Source organism: Hipposideros armiger, unplaced genomic scaffold (genome assembly GCF_001890085.2).
Source record: "Hipposideros armiger isolate ML-2016 unplaced genomic scaffold, ASM189008v1 scaffold_1268, whole genome shotgun sequence".
NCBI classification, from domain to species: Eukaryota; Metazoa; Chordata; class Mammalia; order Chiroptera; family Hipposideridae; genus Hipposideros; species Hipposideros armiger.
This window is the reverse complement of record NW_017732618.1, coordinates 152,717-172,818: the sequence shown is the minus strand read 5'-3', so window position 1 is coordinate 172,818 and position 20,102 is coordinate 152,717. Positions and strand designations below refer to the sequence as shown.

Here is a 20,102-nt window from a genome sequence, read left to right as displayed (position 1 = left end):
CTCTTGAGAAAGAGTGAATGAGATGAAATTAGGGTGGAAACGGAAAACATTCCAGGCAGAGGAAACAGCATTTGCAAAGATTCTAGGTGAACATGAAAATAGTATACTGAAGGAACTGAGGCTGCTGCTAGCAGGAGTGATAATGAAAATAATAATAGTTAACCTTTGTTGAATGCCTACTGCATGCACAAACTCATATACTCCTCACAACAGTGCTGAGATGGGCACTGTTATCCTCACTCTATGGATAAGGAAACTGAGGCTTAGAGAAGTTGACTTGTCCAAGATCTCAAAGCTAGAAGGTGTCAAGCCAGGGTCTTGTCTAGGCAGTCTGCTTTATTTATTTTATTTTTTTTAATTTTTTTTTTTAAGATTTGTTTTTTTATTGGGGAGTTGGGATGGGAACAGTGCTGGGGAATTGGGGAAAGGGGAACAGACAAGTTGCTGTCGTTTTGTTCTTCAGTCTAGTTGTGGAGGACGTTGCTTCATTGGCCCAAGTTGGCACCATCATTGCGCTCTTCCCGGGCGAGGCACATCAGTCGCTGGCTTCTGGACGGCCGCTCACTGCGGCTGCTGGCCTCTCACGCTGGCTGCTGGCTACATACGGTAGCCCGTGGCAACCCACTGCCACAGGGGCTGCAGCCTATGCCGTCGCCAGCGACTCACAGCAGCCCAGCTCCAGGTTGAGCTGTTGTTCAGCATCTTAGCTGTGGAGGGCAGTGTCACTGGCCCTCATATGTGGGATCCGAACCGGGACCCTCTGGCATCCCAAGCCAGTTCTTAACCATCGCGCCACTCGGCCAGCCCTAGGCAGTCTGCTTTATACCTGTAAACTATTATAGCTTCCGGGAGCTGGGTGAATTTGGAGCTTTCCTCATGCTCAAGATTCATTCTGTCAACTTTCATTTTTCACAGAATATCATCCTGAAACATAGATGTATTACAATAGCTACAGTTTCATTCTTGAAGTCTTGATAAACGTATGGTTCCTCGTTGGAACATAGTTCCTTAGGAAATATTACATGGACATTTTTATTACAAAAATGTTAATAGAGGTACGTATGTTAATATAACAAATGCCCATGAACCCAAAAGCCAAAATAATGGTATCTTCTCAGGGATTTTTTTCAAATGTAGATTTATGTTCCTCTTCTCCCAGAGACAACCACAATTATGAATTTGATATCCAGTCCATTTTTAATTCATACAAACACCCACACATATTCATAAATATTATATGGTATATAATGTTGTTTTCAGTGATGTTTAACATTTATATAACAAAAGTATAATATTCTGAAATTTGTGTTTTCCACTCTACACTTTTGGTTTGGAGATCCATCCACATTAATGTATAAAGGTCTAGTTCATTCTGAGTTCTGTCTTCTTATTAACTAAATATATTACAAAATGATCCATTATCTACCAATAAACATTTAGGTTGTTTTCAGAGAACTGCTTATCTAAATGTCATTTTGGAGCCAAATCTCTTTTTTCCAATCTGGAAAAACCAGTTTACAAAGCCACTGAATCTTACAAATTGCCAAAAATACTTTCAAATGAAATTTCTTTTTCTTCAGTTTCTTTTTTTAAAATTAAATTTATTGAGATAACATTGGTTAATATTTAGAAGTTTCAGTTAAAATGGAGTTTTTTCTAAAACATAAAACTTTAATAATTCAAGTCATATAAAAATACATATATATATATATATAGAAAATACTATGAATCTCTGAAAAGAGAAAGTAAATAATATTTTAAATAAGAAAATAAATTTCTAGTTAAGGTAAATCTATAATAATCCTGTTGAAAACAAAACCTATGGAAGAGAAAGTAGATGCAGACAGTCTTCATACAGCTACTTTGCTTCCTGATAACCACGCTAACCGGGCAAAAAAATCAGTGTTTGAGCAGGTAGACAAACCGAAGTTTTCTCTGGAATGCTTTGTTTTGTGTTCTGACCAGAAAATTTTAACTCAAGGACATCCTAACAAGGTTTATTGTCAAGTGTAAACTAAAATATGTGAACACCCATCTATGGGGTTCCTATTACCTTTAACATTATTTTTTATGAAAAAGAATATGAGAAAACCTCAAAAGGCAGATGTTTTAAATTATGGATAACTGTTACTAATGGCTGCTTTCTTCACACTATAAAATAACCCAGTCTAGAAAATGCAACAGAAAATTTGAAGAGGGCATTTTTCTTTGGAAAGAAGACTCTTCTAATAAATTTCCAAAGACGTGTACACCATCCCCAAGAAGATAAGTAAAAAAAAAAAAAAATCCGGGTTTCCAATGAAAGAAGTTAACTCCAGCACACTGAGGGGTCACAATGAAGTCAAACTGTTTGGCTCCATTTTCAAAAACAACTAGGCAAATATTTTTCCGCATTCCATAGGCAAGCCAAGGAGATATCACTTCTTCAGAATCCCTGACCTCCAGCACAAGAAATCTTCCTGGGCTTAGGAAAACCCTCCCAGGCTTCAGAAGGCCGTTGTGAATGCAAAATTTATCCTACCAGTAATTCAGTGAAATAACTGGCCAAGCAGATAAGGCAGCACCATCATCCATTTATCCATCTGTCCATCCATCCATCCAACAGATACTTATTACCCATCTGTCACATGGCCCAAGATCTCAGGGTGCAAAGGCTGTCTGAGCTGAGGGAGCATGGAGCACTGAAGGCAAATCCATATAGCCAGCCACACATTTAAACAGACAATTCATTGAACATACCAAACAACCTCTTAACTACAGGTTGGAAGTACACTATTTTATTATTTCCAATTACATAATATGTGTACTGTACAGAATACGTGATTAACTGAAACGTGCGCCTTGTTGCATGTCCCCCTTAGAGGGCAAAACATAAATAGTAATATGTACTATACACAGCAGGAAGTAGATGTTGAAAGAGGCTTAGGAAGAGAATAAGGAGCCACAAATAGACCAGAAGCCAAAAACAGGATTACTTAAAATTTGTAAACTTCCCACATTTGTGATTTTCTTAAACTTCCTGAAGACTTTCCCATAGTTACTAGGAGTAAGCAAAGCTTCTGAACCGAAAGGAAGGGGCAACTTAGGCGTGCACATCCACACTGCGATCACGCTCGGCTTCAGACACGTGAGGCTAAGGAACCTCCGGAGTCTGAGCTGAGAGCACTGCAGACAAAAGGCACCAGCGAGTGCCCAGGTCACGAAGGAAGGGCACAAAGGAAGAGCGCAGGAAATGGCCTGAGCCTATGCAGTAACCCTGGGGAGTTCACCACAGTACAATCCTTGCGGCTCCCCTAACACCAGAGACTCAGCCGGGAATAAGATTGGTCAATTGTCAGGCAGCGTAAAACCAGCCCTCTGAAGAGAGTACTCCGCCGTCTGGCATGCTCTGTGGAGCTCCTTACTACTAACTGAAGCCAAATTGTTGGGCTGTTTTTTGATCTGAGGGCTTTCTTATTTTCTCAGATGAGAACTGGTCTTTGATACGCTTAAGTAGAGCAAATTGAAACCTTTATTTACAACATGCCAAAACTATTTGAAACTGGGGTCTTCATTTACAAAATAAAGTCGGATTGATTTTCCTATTAGAGATGGTTCTGGACCAGGGGGACTGGGGAAAACTGGATGGAGGTTGTGGCCCCAGTCTGGGTCTGGAAAGATGGGTAAGGGACGCCTCAGCAGAAACCCAGAGAAACAATGATGGGAAGGCACCGAGGGCTGATTTGCAAGGCTTGCTCTGGGGGGTGTCAGGAAACCAAAAGGGATGGGTCTCAAAATGCTCCTGAAGGGCAGAGTGAAGAAATAAAGAAAATGCCATAGAATGGTAACGAAACCGCTGTCTTCCTATAGGGCACATCGCAGACATGAAGCAACCAGGGGCAAGAGAGGGCACTCCGTGAGCCAGTCCAGACAGGAGCAGCTTGTACAGGGTACAGCCTGGGCAATTCCAGGACCAAGAGCCAGCCGCACTCTGGGGGATGCAGAGAGAAGGGGGTCAGGAAATTAGGCCCACCGCAAACCTTCTGTATTCATTTCCTAGGACTGCAAGAACGAAGTGCCACAAATGGGGCACTACAACAACACAAGCGTATTGCCTTACAATACACTTGTCACACAATACACTGTCTCTGGAGGCTAAAAGTCCAAAACCAAGGCGTTGGCAGGGCCATGCTCCCTCTGAAACCTGTAGAGGAGAATCCTTCCCTTGCCTCTTCCTAGCTTCTGGTGGCTTGCTGGCAGTCCTTGGTGTTCCCTGGCGTGTAGATGCATCACTCCACCCCCACCGTCTTCACACAGGTTTCTCTCTATGTCTGTCTGCGATGGATGCTTCTTATTAAGGACACCAGTTACATTGCACTAGGGGCCCACCCTCTTCCAGCATGACCTCATCTTAACTAATTACACCTTATTTCCAAATGAGGTCACATTTTGAGGTACTGGGAGTTAGGACTTCAACATGTCTTTGGAGGGGACACAATTCAACCTATAACGCCCTTCTTGGGGTGCCCAGTCCTTACCCTCAGCCAGAAGGATGCTGATCTCCAGAGTCACCCAGAATGCCTGGGCGTGAATTCAAGTTACAGAGACACCGAGAAAAATCACCACATGGTGGTGAAAGTCTAACCGGCGGTTACATTTAAGGAGGGAAGCTGTGACGGGGAAGAGCATGTGGTACGCTTCCGGAGGGCAGATAATGTCTGGAGGCCGGCTCACTAGGAGGAAATGCAGGAACTATACTTACATGGTTTGTGTCCTCTTTTGTATGCCTGGTATATTTCCATTAAAACTTTAAAAACATTAGAGAAGATGAGCTGCCCAAGAAATAAGGGCTCTTGCAGCCTAGGTGGACCCTCAAAGAGGGGCATTGTCTGGAAGGGAGCACAGCCCAAGAGCTATCTGCTCAGCCCTGCTGGTTCAGGCTGATGTGTAGCTAGAAATGCCCAAGTAATTCACTTACGAGGAGAAAAATATAAGTGCCAAGGAGTCTATATATTTGATCTGGCAGATTGGCAGCTTCTACAGGCAAATCCATGGGTGACGAGCAAAAAGTTGTTTGATAAGCACAGACCCATATTAAGGGCACATTCTCCCCTCAACAGTGCTGGAAACAGGCTAACACACCTCTTGCTTTGCCCTCTGTTTTCCTAGCATCCTTGCAGACCTCTCCCACACATTCCGTTTTCACACTAATTACAGTTCAAGAAGTTCCAGTGTTTTTTCTTTCACATTTAATTCTTTTCTGAGAATTTTAAGCTCTTGAGGTTAGGATATTTTGGGTCCTATTGCTTAATTTCCTAGGAAGAGAAATCAACACCAAAAGACAAAGTTAAAATATACTGGACACCACTTAGGCTTAGTAGAAAACATTTTTTTGGAGTAAACACATGTAAGATTTTCTAGAATTAAATATAATTCAGGAATTTAACACCAGATATTGCGTATACTCTGACTAATGTATTGCTATATTGAAAACTGAATGATGCCTTGAAAATGAGAGGGGAGAGGGGAAGGAAGCCCAAATATAATTACAATGCAAAGAAATTAAAATCAAATACTGATCCAAATTATACGTGTGAATTATCAAGCACATAATTATAAGAAATGAAGCTGTGACTGGAAGCACTTGGCGTTCTACTCTGTAAAAAGTATTAGGGGGCCGGCCGAGTGGCGCGATGGTTAAGAGCTGGCTTGGGACGCCAGAGGGCCCCAGTTCGGATCCCACATATAAGGGCCAGTGACACTGCCCTCCACAGCTAAGATGCTGAACAACAGCTCAACCTGGAGCTGGGCTACCATGAGTCGCCTGTGACAGCATAGGCTGCAGCCCCTGTGGCAGTGGGTTGCCATGGGCTACCGTGTGTAGCCAGCAGCCAGCGTGAGCGGCCAGCAGCCGCAGAACAGCTGTCCAGAAGCCGGCGACTGATCTGCTTCGCCCAGGAAGAGCGCAATGACGGTGCCAACTTGGGCCAGTGAAGCAACGTCCTCCACAACTAGACTGAAGAACAAAATGACAGCAACTTGTCTGTTCCCCTTCCCCAATTTCCCAGCGCTGTTCCCATTCCCCCAATTCCCCAATAAAAATCTTTAAAAAAAATGGTATTAGGGAGGCACTGAAAGAAGGCCAAGAATTTGTAGTGAACCTCTACAATGTTCTCCTTGGATGTCCCTGTCCTGATGAGGCCCATCTCTATTCTCAAATTTCATATAGAATCCCATGCTTCTTAAGTCTCAAATGATATTTAGTATTTCTATGTTTTAAACACTTGGGTTATTAAAAGTAAGAGCTCTAATATCAATGATATTTACCATAACTAATATTTCCATCATTTTCTTATGAAAACAGCAAATGGAAGAGATGTATTCCATGCCATATGTATTATAAATCCAAGTCCAACTTCAGAAGCAATGAACAAAATTTGCCTGTTATAAATTGCCTATATAGACCTATATAGACACATGGCCTTATAGGCAGATGTAAATATATAGGCAATAGGTGTCTGAGTCTGATCAAGCAGATTCCTACATTCTCTCCTGCATCATCTCCTAAAATGCTTGACTTTGAATGTTAGGCTCTAAGAGTACCAAACTTCGCACAATTCTCAGTCATACCCTGTTTCACGCCTCAGTGTCCTTGATCATGCTGTTCCTGCTGCTGGAATGTTCTCTTTCCCTCCCTCCCACTTCCCAGCCTCCCGATCCCTGCCATAAATTAGAGTCATCTGCTAGGAGTCTACGCCCTCCTTAAAAGAGAGTCAACTATGCCATTGTAGCATGAAAGCAATGTGTAACCAATGACCATGGCTGTTCCCCAATAAAATTTTTAAAATGATAATAATTAAAGAAAAACAACATAAAAAGATTAATAGAATCTTAAGTGAAGTGAGGTGTTAAAAGGAAACAAACTTGAGAAAAAAATAGAGCTATTGTAGATAAGGTCAAACAGAAAGACTATCTATAGAGAAAGTTAATTTTTAACATTTGAGGAAGAATATAATTATAATAATAGCTATAATGATAGGGTTATATTAATAATGGCAAATATTAGGTTGGTGGAAACATAATTCCGTAATTGCCATTTTTGCATCGTTGAAATTTACCTTTGATATTAGAATACATTCTTAAATAAATGTGGTTATGTTATACATGTTTTTAATGTGCATTTCTCACTTTATGTTTTTTTGCTAATGACTTATTACTTGCTGTTTATTTTATTTGTATTTTAGACTATGGAAATGATGTTAGACAAAAAGCAAATTCAAGTAATTTTCTTGTTCAAGTTCAAAATGGGTTGTAAAGCAGTGGAGACAACTGGCAACATCAACAACGCATTTGGCCCAGGAACTGCTAACGCATGTACAGTGCAGTGGTAGTTCAAGAAGTTTTGCAAAGCAGACAAGAGCCTTGAAGATAAGGAGCTTGGTGGCTGGCCATCGTAATTTGACAACGACCAATTGAGAGCAATCACCGAAGCTGATCCTCTTACAACTATACAAGAAGTTGCTGAAGAACTCACCGTTGACCATTCTAGGGTCATTGGGCATTTGAAGCAAATTGGAAAGGTGAAAAAGCTTGATAAGTGGGTGCCTTATGAGCTGACTGCAAATCAAAACAATCATTGTTCTGAAGTGTCATCTTCTCTTATTCTACGCAACAACAATGGACCATTTCTCGATCAGATTGTGACGTGTGACAAAAAGTGGATGGTATATGACAACCGGCAATGACCAACTCAGTGGTTGGACCTAGAAGAAGCTCCAAAGCATTTCCCAAAGCCAAACTTGCACCAAAAAAAGGTCATGGTCACTGTTTGGTGGTCTGTTGCCAGTCTGATCCACTACAGTTTTCTAAATCCCGGCGAAACCAGTACATCTGAGAAGTATGCTCAGCAAATCGATGAGATGCCTGCAGCCGGCATTGGTCAACAATTCTACTCCACAACAACGCCAGACCACACAACGGCACAACCAACGTTTCAAAGTTGAATGAATTGGGCTACCAAGTTTTGCCTCATCCGCCATATTCACCTGACCTCTCACCAACCAACTACCACTTCTTCAAGCATCTCGACAACTTTTTGTAGGGAAAACACTTCCACAACCAGCAGGATGAAGAAAATGCTTTCCAAGAGTTCATTGAATCCTAAAGCACGGATTTTTATGTTACAGGAATAAACAAACTTATTTCTCGTTGGCAAAAATGTGTTGATTGTAATGATTCCTATTTTGATTAATAAAGATATGTTTGAGCCTAGTTATAATGATTTAAAATTCACAGTCCGAAACCACAAGTACTTTTGCACCAACCTATAACATTGATTAAATGCTTGATATTTAGCAGAAGCTATACTGATTTATATGTTTACTTTTTAATTGTTTTACTAACTGTAATGTGGATATTATTTCAAATTTACAGAAAAGGAACGTGATACTCAGAAGTTAGAACCATGCAGTTATAAACCATAAAGCTTGAAAACAAACACAGGTTATGTTCTGGCTTAATGAGGGAGTGTGGAATGGAAGGAGAAAGGTACTCCCAAGCTGAAACACTGAAAGTCTTGCAGTGACTACAGGTTCAAATGGAAGAGTAAAAAGAAAGTTAGCAACATGAAATGGTAGAAAACGTCAAAGACCAGTGGGAGAAATTCTCTGGGTTTTTGAGCAGAAAAAGAATTCCCTAATGAAAACCATGCTAGAAACACATTATCATAAAAGATACATGAACCAGAATATTGGTGGTCATAGGTGGAGGGCTTAGGTAGAAAGTGTTTATAAGAATATGATTATATTATTTTACAGTTAAAGCAGAAGAGCCCTACCCACCAAATCTGTAAAAACAGTGTTTTTGCTATAGGTGCGCCACATTTGTCCTCCAACAAACTCAGTGCCTGGAAAACATGTATAGGTACTTCATGATCAGCAAGTACACACGTCTCCTAACATCCTGTTTATGAAATATATCCAATTATTTCTAATTTATTAGTAGCATAGCTGGGATCAAACAAGAGTGACTAGCTAACTTCCTTTGACATTTATGTGAAATATTGGTTCCAAATATCCAAAGTATTTTGACAGCAGGGTCCTTTATCTTACAAAGATCATTTACATTTATAAGAGTCCCTTTAACTTTTAGAGTCTATCAATTAAGTAAAATTATAAATTAAATTAATTGCTGCTGCTGAAAGAAGTTGAAAATTCATTTATACCGTAAATAAATGCCTGGATTATCATCTCATTGTTCTATTTTAAAAGCAACTGGATAAACCCATTTTCCAATGTTTAAATGCAGTTTTATAACTTTATATTGTCTCTATTATAGTACAATTATTATTACATATTATCTACATTTTATATTAAATTTATATTATCCATAACAAGGAGTCTGGAAATTTAAAAGGAAATCTCTAATCTCTTTTTATTCTTTAGCTTTTGCTGAACATATAAAACGTACATACTCTCTCATCTCTGCCTCCTCCATCCCTTAACGCATGAAGGACTCAAAGATACTAAAGGGTTGCACAGATTTGAATAAAAACATTTAATGTTATTTTATTTCATTTATTATATTTTTTATATAATTTATTTTTTATTTTAATAGAAGCAGCACCATCATGGTGCTGGCCTAAATATTTCCTAAGAGGGAACCTCCACCAAGCTGTTAGAAGCAGTGGGTTGATAACCTCTCGGAGAACTACAATCAGAATTGAGGGTGGGGAGGATTTGTCATGTCCTTGTGGGACAGGAAAAAACAAATCTAAAAGGCGGAGACTTCAAATATTTAGAATTTAAGAAATGTGAATACAGAATGCCTCTATTAACCAAGAGGATGCCCTCTGGAGACAGTCTTTGGGAGAAACTTTGTCCCCAGGAGTCTCACCAAGATTCCACAGCAAGGCTCCTCTCTTGCTTGACCACTTCTCTCTCAGTTCCCTCTGCCACGCACTCCTCCCCACCTCCTCCCAGCTCTGGCAATCTTGATGGGGAATGCTTTTTACTCCCAAGGAATTTGTTTGTGTCTCAAACTAGGTTAAATGGCGCCTATTAGAACCTAAGACATCTCATAATAAGCACTGGAAATTCAACAATGCAAATCTCTGCCTACACAAGTGCATGAGACTGTGGATGTAAAGATGTTTGTGGTGCTATTAAAGAGGAGATGATTTTGTTATTCACATTCTTGGCACACATTTCTTCAGTAATGTAACCACAAACCTGACTAACCTAACTCAAACTATCATAAATTATGAATTATGAAAATATACTGTAAGTTTACTGTATATGAAAACAAGCTTGAGAGTATCCATCTGATGACACCTAGTATAGTCTCTTAGTTGTCAGCATAAATACACTATCACATTTTCAAAAAGAAAGAAACCTTTCAAAACTGGAAGGGTTTTAATTAATATATATAAATCCACAAGGGTGAATTCACCTTTCACCTGTTTTCTCCAATGGGTAAAGTTTTTGAGATGACAAATTGATAATCCTAAGAGTTGGTTATTAAGATGACCATAATAGTTATAAAGATGCTGTAACTGAGCTAATATAGTAAGTCATTTGGCAAATGTTTGCTCAATCTATAATGTTCTAGACACTGAACCAGATACAGGAGACAGGGGGTGTATAACAGAAGACATAATCGCTGCCCTGTCAAATAGAAATGTGTTCTAGATTTTATGCCACAGCATCAATTAGAAAAAAAACAGACACAAAAAGCTGAAATTTGTTATGTACTCATATATTAGTGACGTTAAGTATGTAAATAAATAGATGAGCAAGGCATGTGGCTAAAGAATCTCAAAAACCATTTTTTCTCTAAAGAGTGTACCAAGCTTCCCCAGAGAGCATAATATACTGGTGATTGTGAGCTATCCTGGAATCAAAGGATAAATGATAAAATGCTGGGAGTTTCTGTTCATTTCTGATAACCTGGTGCTACTAGGGTTTATCAACTTGGACATAAATTTTCACGATTCAAGAGCTACTGTAACACTTCTAATATCATCTACAAAGACCAACAGAAATGAAAGTTCTCAGGCATAGAATATTCCCATGAGAAATACTACGAGTCCTGCATAATCCACTGAAACTGTGCTCTACTCAGAGCATAAACCTCCCATAAAAGACTGCATAGAAGACAGCCTGGGGGAGAAGGAGCAGGCGTTCAGGAAAAAGCAAATCTTTTGAATTATTTAGAGTATCACTTCTTGCAACAATCATTGTCTTGCAAAAGACATCAATTGTGATTTATTTGGCTAAATAATTAATTTAATTTTTTGTATTTAGCTTCAGATGTCACCAGCCAACTGAGAGGTTTCTTAGAGACAACTAAATATTCAGTCTGGAGGGAGGTTGAGATATCAGAGCTAGTGATGGGGAGCTTAATGCGTGAAGGTGATACTGAGTATATAGATTTATTTTGGAGGATAAAAGGAATACTGTCCAGAGTCCTCTGACCCTGCTCTATGGGGATATGCCCAGGCCCTGGCCTAGGGCTAGGAAGGGGAAATCAGCGATGGCCAATTAATGGTGAGAAGCAAAACCAACTGAGAGAGAGAGAGAGAGAAAGAGAGAGAGAAAGGAACAGGAACACCTATTGCCCACTGGGTGAAGACTGAGTTAGTCTCTAATTAAAAATCTCTAATGGCATCCCATTCTAATTAAAGCACAGTTCAAACTCCTTTCTAAGACTTGAAGGCTTCACATTCGCTATCTCCCACCTACTTCACTGATTTCATCTCCTCCTATGCCCCGCTTTTGCACTCTTCTTCATCTGGTTCTCCAAACACCTAAATTCCTTCGTGCCTTGGGGTCTTTACTTTTGCTGTTCCCTCTGCCTAAAATGCTCTTCCTTCTGCTTTTCACTGAACTGACTACCTCTCACCATTCACATCTCACATCAAATATCACCTCCTCAGAGAAGCTTTCCGATTGCTCTAAAGTAGCTTGCCCCACCCCTTCTCTAGCACACCCCCATGCTGTATTGTCACACCACTCATCCTATCTAAAATGTTTTTCATTTATTTGTATCTTGTTTCATGACTCCATTTCCCACAAAAACAGAAGCTCTGTCAGAGTGTGGGCTTTGTTTTGGTCAACACTGCACACTGCACGTCCTATCCCCATGCTCAGCATCTAGAACATCTCCTGTTACATAGCGGGTACTCAGTGAATATTGGTTGAATCTCAAATTCCACCTTATAGATGACCATGCTGAAAGTAACCCAAGATCCACTGAAAAACCACTCTCTGCTCCCATGTCACCCTCCACCTCCCAGCACAATGACTGTGACCCACAGAAATACCGACTCCAGGCCTGCTTCTGCACCCCGTGGAAGGCGACAGTGACCCTGCTCCCCTTGGAAGCATCTCCAGCTTCATTGCCATCTCATCTGGAGGCTTTATTCTCCTCATCTCCTACAGATCTTCCATTCCCCACCAGATAAAAAGTAAATCATTGTTTAAAAGAATGCTTCAAAGACCATCATTACACTCTGCTGAACAAAATAATGCCATTTGCCCGTGTGTCTGAGGTATAAGGGGGGAAAGAGAAAATGGGGAAGAATAGAACCTTTTCTGTCAGCTTTTCAGTGTTCATGACCAGAAAATTTCCTCAAGGCTGACTGCTCCCCTTCCCCTCTTTCCCAGTGGTCCAGGAAGAGGAAAGCCCCTGGCCAGATGCAGAAGGTTGTGGCAATAAACAGTAAGCTGGCTGCTCCCCGCTGGATGACCAAAAGCTCTCCAAGAAAAAGAAATACGGACATGGGGAAGAGATTCAGATCCTACTGATCCTTACTCTCTTTTACCCTCATACCCTCACCCCCAAAATCTCATCCCTTCTTAGCCCAACAGCATAGCAGCCAAGTTAGCAAGGGCCCAGTCTGAGACATGACTGATTCCCAAGGTGATGGAATCTGACACCCTGATTTGGAACCACAGAGACAGTTTCCTACTGAAACCCTGTAATGTCCAATGCATACACTGTATTCCACACATCAAGCTCGCTCCAAATCAAATACATTTTAATTTTTAACCCATATAGGTTCACTTGGAAATTGTAACGTGTACTGTTATCCACTGTAGTTTGTTTTGTTTTGTTTTTAGCTGAGCCATCCTGCTACCTGTTGGCAGCTCAGTGGCTGCTCAGCTTGGGCTGGACTTGAACCGCTGTTGCTCAGAGCTCAAACTCTTGAGCGAGCTCTTAACCAACTGAGCCACTCAGCCGGCCCTTATCCACTGTAGTTTGGATAAACAGGAGAGAGAGATTAGCCTGGGAAGACATCTTCCAAGCAAGAAGAATGAGTTGAAACTCCAGTGAAACTATGCAGGACGAAAAGAACTTTCGGGACACAACCCATTGGAGATGACCTCCTGAATTTGGCCATGCCAAAAGTATGAATGTTAAAAATGTGGAGAAGATAGAAGATGTCTAATTGGGGAAAGTCTGAAGCTATCAGACAGAAAAGGAAAGTAAGCAGACCACCTGATTTCAAGAAGCCCGGACTCAGGGGTAACTTTAAAAGTATGTTCAGGGCCGGCCGAGGGGCACGTTGGTTAACAGTTGGCTTGGGACACCAGCTCTGAGCAGCAGGGCCCCGGTTCAGATCCCACATGAGGGCCAGTGACACTGCACCCTCTACAGCTAAGATGGTGAACAACAGCTTGACCTGGAGCTGGGCTACCGTGAGTCACCGGTGACGGCGTAGGCTGCAGTGGGGCTGGACGGCAGCTGGTATGAGCGGCTGGCAGCAGGCATGAGCGGCCGTGAGCAGACATCCAATGGCTGGTGACAGATCTGCCTCACCCGGGAAGAACGCAATGATCACAATACCAACATGGACCAGTGAAGCTAGACTGAAGAAGAAAGGAACAGACAGCTTGTCTGTTCCCCTTCCTCGATTCCCCAACACTGTTCCCCTCCCCCAATTCCCCAATAAAATCTTTTAAAAAAAGTGTGTTCAGATCAGGGGATATATAACTTGAGTGTAAGGCAAAGGAGAAAGATATGCACAGAGAATGGAAGAATGTGTGAGCATGTGTGCCACAGAGGCTTACTGGAATGGTGGAAGGCAGAGATGAAGCCGACCTTCATGTGATCCATTCTGAGTCACTTAACCTAGGGGCAGTCTTGGGTTTTTTAACCATACGATGGGGCTGAGCATTCCTGTCTCATAGTGTTGTTGGGGGAAGATTTAATAAAATAGCACATGGAACACAACAAGGATCACAGTGGGTGCCACCTGAGTTTCTTGCTTTCCTCTCCTCCTTGATAAGCATCACCTAGAATGCATGTTGAACAGATCTTTGGTTCCCAACCCTGGTTGAAATCAGAATTTCCATGGAAGTCAATTGATAATCGGCATGGTTAGCAGATGAAGCTTATCAGGGAAATATGGGAAACAAAACATTATCTCACTTCTCTCCACATGATGTGGAACACACAAATATCTCCCTTAGAAGAAAAAGGCTGCCACTAAGTTCTGGAATGAGAAAACCAGAGAATTACAATTTTCACAAAAGACAGGCTGATGTTTTTTAATGGGATGTCTCTTAAGGGCATTATTCTGCTAATGGCATCCATTTCTTTCTGAGCCTCAAAGATTTTCATTTATTTAGGCATAAGAACAAATTGAATATTTCCAGCAATTCTACTGAAATGTAGTCAAAATAGCAGTGTCCTTTTATTGTACTATTATAAGGAAATATGGTAAAATCTGGGACTGTGACATTCAGCAACTATGATAAAAATATTGCTCAAGGGAAGTCCCCTAGACACCAAGTGAAGACGTCATCTCCCCCTCCACTTGACCAATTTCGGACAGCTTACGAAGTCAGATCAGGGTAATACAGAGTTTCCAGAAAAGTTCTCTCCTCATAAACCATTATCTAAAGGCACTTAGCGCTATTTGGACACAACAAAGGAGACTGTCTAAGAGTGTCTCTTTTGCAGGTATTAGTATGAAAAGCAGTCCTTGGTAATGCAAAAAGGCAGCATCACAAACCAATTTACAAACGTCATTAGCATGCTTTCCAACGGAAAATAACTTGGCAGCCTGACCAAACAGATCTCACAAATATTTACCATCTCCATGTAAACAAAAAGACAGTTGCATGGTCTGCAGCTCGGGGAGGAAGTGTGGAGATCAGAAAGTCAAATATGTAGGCCAGATTAGTAGAGAGGCCATCGGAGACCTAAAGATCAGTGTGAACATATGGCTGTAGAGCTACAGAGGGCGAGGAGCGTCTGGCTGACCTGCAGAGTTTCCTTAACTATCTACTTAATCATAGCACTCAGGGGACGTTCCTCCTAAAATACATTTGACTTTGAGTTTAGAATCTGTGGCTTGTGTGGTTTCTGATACACTGACATTCACGATATTATTCTCCTCCCCCCTCCTTCCCAGTTTTTAAAGAGTGCCTTGGAACAGCAAACACCGAAGCTTGCCCCCAACCTCTCTCCCGCCTCTTTCTACTGAAGATCATAAAAGGTGTTTTGGGTTTTAGTTTCTGGAAATCACTTTTTTATAAATTTTCTTTTAAGCCGAAATAACAGCACAGGAGAAAGGGGCTGAGATAGCCAGGCAGCTCGGGAGCAAGCGGCCTCAAAATGACAAGTTTCCTCTATCTTGAAAACTAACGGCAGCCCAAACACTGCAATTTTCTCACCGCCGCCCTTTCCCCCAAACTGCCTAGCGGCTTGCTTTGTTAGGTCTAGCCCTACAGTGGCGGGAAGAAGGGCTTCTCGGAATTTTTTTTCTAAGGTCAAGGACTAGAACCTTGCAGACCTCTCGGCACTGCTTGCGTACAGACTCTCTTAACAAGAAAACGGTGAGCGAGGAGCCCGTCACCCTTGTCGACCGCTGGAGCGCCCAAGCTCCCCTACGATTAGAGAAAACGAGGTCACAGAGCAGGGGTTTTGGGCTCCCCGCGCCCCTCCGACCACCAGCAGGCTCCTCGTCCCTCCCGCCCTTTCCAGGCTGGCACAGGGATCCGAGCACCCCTGGGTGCCCCCAACCCCCTAAACCCCTGCGGATGCACACCACCTCCTGGGATGGGAGGGTGCTCGGAGGGGCAGTCTGTTCAGCGTGCCCCCCATCCCCAACACTCAGCCTCAGAGGCTGCAAAACCCGAAGATCTGGGCAGCATAGACCCAGGCCGCCCGACCCGGGTCGGGAACTCGGTATCCTCGCACCGCCAACCTCCCTCACCCTGTAATGCAAACCCGCCGCGAGCCGGCGGGGCAGAGTTACCCGCCAAGGCCCAGGCGCGAAGACCGCAGGAGCGTACCGGGCTCCGCCGCTGGGGCTCCGTGGCGCTCCGCTGGCTGCCGCCGCTCGCTCCAAGCCGGCTGCTGTCTCTTCCGCGGCGCCTGCAACATCGGGCAGCCGAAGCCCACGGCCGGCGGAAACCGGAGGAAGGTGGCGCGCGGGTCAGGAGCGGCGCGGGCAAGATTGGTCTCCCCAGACCTGGCGGAGGAGCAGGGGAGAGCGCAGTGCCGCCTGCGGTCCGGGGCGCCCGCCAGCCGGTGCGCTGCCCGCGGGGCCCGGGGCCGGTACCCAGGCGACTGTGCGCCTCGGAGCCGCGGGGGAGCTCCTCCTGCTGGGCTGCTGGAGCCAGATGGGCGGTGGCCGCAGCCGCCCCCAAGTTCGCAGAGGAAGGTGCAATGCGGAGAGGGAGGCTGTGGAGCTCCGGGTCCCCAGAGCGGCGAGGCAGGAGCGCAGCCGAGCTCCTACCTTTCGGGGTGGGAGGGCACCCGCCGCGCGCCCTCGCAGGGCGTCCCGGGGAGGAAAATCACCACGAAGGGAGGGCTGGGGAAAAGCAGCTGGTGGCTTCTGGACAAGGTAGGAGGATCAAGTTCCACAGCCAAAAAGACACTCCCACACCGCCCTGGTTTTGTTGGAAAACCGCCTCGGCAACAGTGAGGGGCGCGGGCGGTAGAAGTAAACACATTTGTTTGGCGCACTGGGTACTTCTGTGACACTGGGCAGACAGGGCAGGCGGTTTGGTTCCCCTGAGGAAGGAAGGGGTGTTGAGAGAGCTCCAGGATTCCTGAACTCTGGCCTTCAAGGACAAACGTGTTAGTGCTTTTTATCTTTTGGAGATTATTTTTTTTCGGGGGGGGGAGAAGAATGAAGGTGGGACGCACATTTTTTTCTTGTTGAAGTAGCTCTCCCTTGTGAAAAACATATGTTGATGTCCTCATACTTGGATTCATTGGCCAGCAACATTCAATTAATAGCTCCAGCCTTTGGGCGCAGAGCATCATAATCACATGCCATCAAATGACCCCAGAGAGAACCACCGTCTTGGGTGTAATTCAAAGCGGGCAATGTGTCATGCGCTGAAACAATGTCCTTCTGTGATGGACCTTCTGGTATTTGTCTTAATTTTAACAACAGCCCCAGGAGGCAGCACTTGTTATTTTCCCAGTTTTACTAATCAAAAAAGATGAGAGGGTTCAGAACATTCTTATCCCTTTCTCTTTCTTCAAATTTCCTTTGAAGCAACACACACAGATTTTGTACTTTTAAAGGTGACTCGGGAGATCTTAGGGTAGTGGAAAATGTTTCGGGTATTTGTCCACCTGGGCCAATTTTTCTTGAGGTTACTTTGCTTGTTTCGTTTCTCCTGAGTTCCTTATTAATCCATGTCATTCTCTAGCCATCCTAGGACTCTTGGATCTGCAAAGTCATGTGCTAAAAGAAGAGGCCACCCACTACTCTTATGTAATGTTGGTGCTTCTTCATTGTCATTAGTGGCCAAAAAGGGCACTGTTCGCCCTAAACCTAGTTCAAAGTCCACCTCCTCTACTAGCCTGCCCTGTGACCTTGGGCATTTCCTTTTTGTCATGTAAAATGAGATAATATAATTTATATTCAGGGGTTGTTAGGAGGATTAAAATGGAGGATGAAATAAAAAATTCTTGGGCTGGCCAGGTGGCTCAGTGGTTAGACCACAGCCCTGAGCAACAACGTTGCCAGTTCGATTCCCACACGGGCCAGTGAGCTGCCGCAGGAGCTGAGCTGCCAACGGGCCACAGGATGGCTCAGCTGGTGAGAGCATGTGCTCCTAACAACAAGGGTGTCGGGTTCGACTCCCATATGGGATGATGGGCTGTACCCCAATCCCCACACCCCCCACCCGGCCTTGGCAACTAGATTGAAAGCAGCGACTGGACTTGGAGCTGAGCTGCACCCTCCACAACTAAGACTGAAGGACAACTACTTGACTTGGAGCTGATGGGCCCTGGAAAAACACAGTGTTCCCCTTTACCAATTCCCCAACACTGTTCCCTTCCCCAATTCCCCAATAAAATCTTTAAAAATAAATAAATAAATCCTTGGTACAGTGCTTGTGACATAAACCAGCAAATTCAGGAAGTAAGAATATTAATGATCAGTCATTGCCCACTGTGAGTCAGCTGCCCGCCATGAGTCAGCTATTCTCTGCACAGCGTATCTGTCCCTCTCATCTGTCCCACAAGCCAGAATAATATTTTACAATGAAGAAATACAGTCAAGAAGTCAAGGTCACACCTCCTATATTGGAGCTATGATTGAAATAAAAATGCCTGAGACCAAAATTAGTTTTCTTTCCAGTATATGACACCATTATGCAACCATCTGGGGCAGAGGTTTTTTACTTGAGCAACATTACTTTTTTAAAATGCAGGATACATTATTGTATGGGCATATGATCACAACTATGTAAACATTTTGAATTCCTGTGGAAAGTGATAAAGAATTAAGCAGGGTGATGGGCTTATAGGTTTTTTAGCCCTCTCTGGATAGTGTTTTTGGTAATTGTTTGGGGGAAAACATTTTTACAATGTAAATATATTTAACTCAACCTTTGTGTAGAAGATTTATTTTAACAAGGTGTGACGGAAAGAGCCAGAAGTAGGAGACAACTCTGGAAACATGCAGAGTCTTTGAAAGCCCCCTTGAAATCAAAACGGTTTAGTTGGTGTACATATAGTGCTAGCCCTGTTTGCTAGGTTTGTTTTTCAGTGATGGATAGTGCGCCATTTGAGTTAAAATGACATTGTTTCATGGGATGTGGTTTCTGCACGCCCAGAGAAGGTAAAAGCCAGGTTGCTCACATTACCCTGAGGTGCCATTCAGCACCTGTAGACTCATAGTGTAGGGTAAAGTTAAAATAAAGGAAGTCGTATTTCTTCCTCACCCGAATATAGGGCCTGCCTTTTTTTTTTTTTCTGCAAAAAGCTTTATTGTTTCAATTTGGTCCACGGTATGGGAGAGGGCCCCTGGTGGTTAGAAAGCTCCCGAGCTCTTTCTGGGAGAGGCTCAGGCAGAAGCCCAACGCCAGGGGAATGCAGAGGGGCCCCCCCAAAGGCCTCTGGGCTCCTAGTCGTGCTTGAGGGTGAGCCTTTTGAAGAGATACTCGCCAAGCCCGGCCTGGGGGCTGGCCAGCCTGCGGAGGTTAGTCAGGTGATTGCCTATCTTCTTGATGAGTTTCACCTCCTCATCTAGGAAGTGGTTCTCCAGGAAGTCACAAACATGGGGGTCTGCGCGGGCAGAACCCAGGGCATGCATATCCAAAAGGACCTGGTTCAGGTTCTTCTCCATGGTCATAGCAGCTTCCATGGCATCCTTTTACCCCACTCATCTTGGGAAGGCTTCTGCAGGTCCTAGAAGAGGACGCGACCGCCACACTGGTTTTGCATCTTCAAGAGACCTTCCGCCCCCTCCCGCTTCTCCTCCGCCAACTCACGGAAGAAGTGGCTCACGCCCTCTAGAGCCACATCGTCGTGGTCGAAATAGAAGCCCAGAGAGAGGTAGGTGTAGGAGGCACGCAGATGCAAGTTGAGCAGGCGGTTGAAGGCGGCCTCCACCTTGGTGGCATAATTTTGACGAACTTGGGAGCTCATGGTTGCTCAGCAGTAAGGAGTTAAGCGCAAATAACGGTGTTAGCTGGTCTCAGAGGCCGCGGATGGCTGAGTTGGTTCCGAAGGTTGAGACTGGAAAAGAGGTTGGAGGGTGGTCGGAGGCTGGAAGAAGGGGCGTCCCTGGGTCTGTTCCGTCCAAACACTGTTGAAGCAAGAGACAGATCCGGGGGACAGCCGAGGGAACTGGGAGGCGGTGG

At 43.7% G+C, this 20,102-nt stretch overlaps 2 protein-coding genes and 1 pseudogene across 4 annotated transcripts in view; 1 reads left to right on the top strand and 2 right to left on the bottom strand.

Annotated features, from left to right (window-relative positions):
* Window positions 1-16,556, bottom strand: part of ST3GAL6 (ST3 beta-galactoside alpha-2,3-sialyltransferase 6) — a 70,306-nt gene extending 53,750 nt beyond the window's left edge. The window contains exon 1 of one of the 3 annotated variants that reach the window (XM_019633272.1): window positions 16,284-16,556. The gene's annotated coding sequence lies outside the window, so the exon portion shown is untranslated. Of the gene's footprint in view, window positions 1-16,246 lie in introns of all 3 variants that reach the window. The other 2 variants (XM_019633270.1, XM_019633269.1) reach the window with 2 other exon arrangements.
* Window positions 16,048-17,883, top strand: LOC109377047 (translation initiation factor IF-2-like). The gene is made up of 2 exons (XM_019633266.1): window positions 16,048-16,837; window positions 17,658-17,883. Exons 1-2 carry the CDS (start codon window positions 16,048-16,050, stop codon window positions 17,750-17,752), a joined length of 885 nt encoding a protein of 294 aa, XP_019488811.1. The 3' UTR covers window positions 17,753-17,883.
* A 1,477-nt stretch (window positions 17,884-19,360) lies between these two features.
* Window positions 19,361-19,902, bottom strand: LOC109377048 (ferritin light chain pseudogene; annotated as a pseudogene).
* Between the last annotated feature and the right edge of the window lie 200 nt (window positions 19,903-20,102).

What these genes read in the sequence shown, in the direction of transcription:
- LOC109377047 (XM_019633266.1), top strand. Translation starts at nt 16,048, where the DNA reads ATGGGAGGGTGCTCGGAGGGGCAGTCTGTTCAGCGTGCCCCCCATCCC. An exon ending in GCTGGTGGCTTCTGGACAAG is followed by an intron (nt 16,838 to 17,657) that starts GTAGGAGGATCA and finishes GTCATTCTCTAG; the next exon opens with CCATCCTAGGACTCTTGGAT.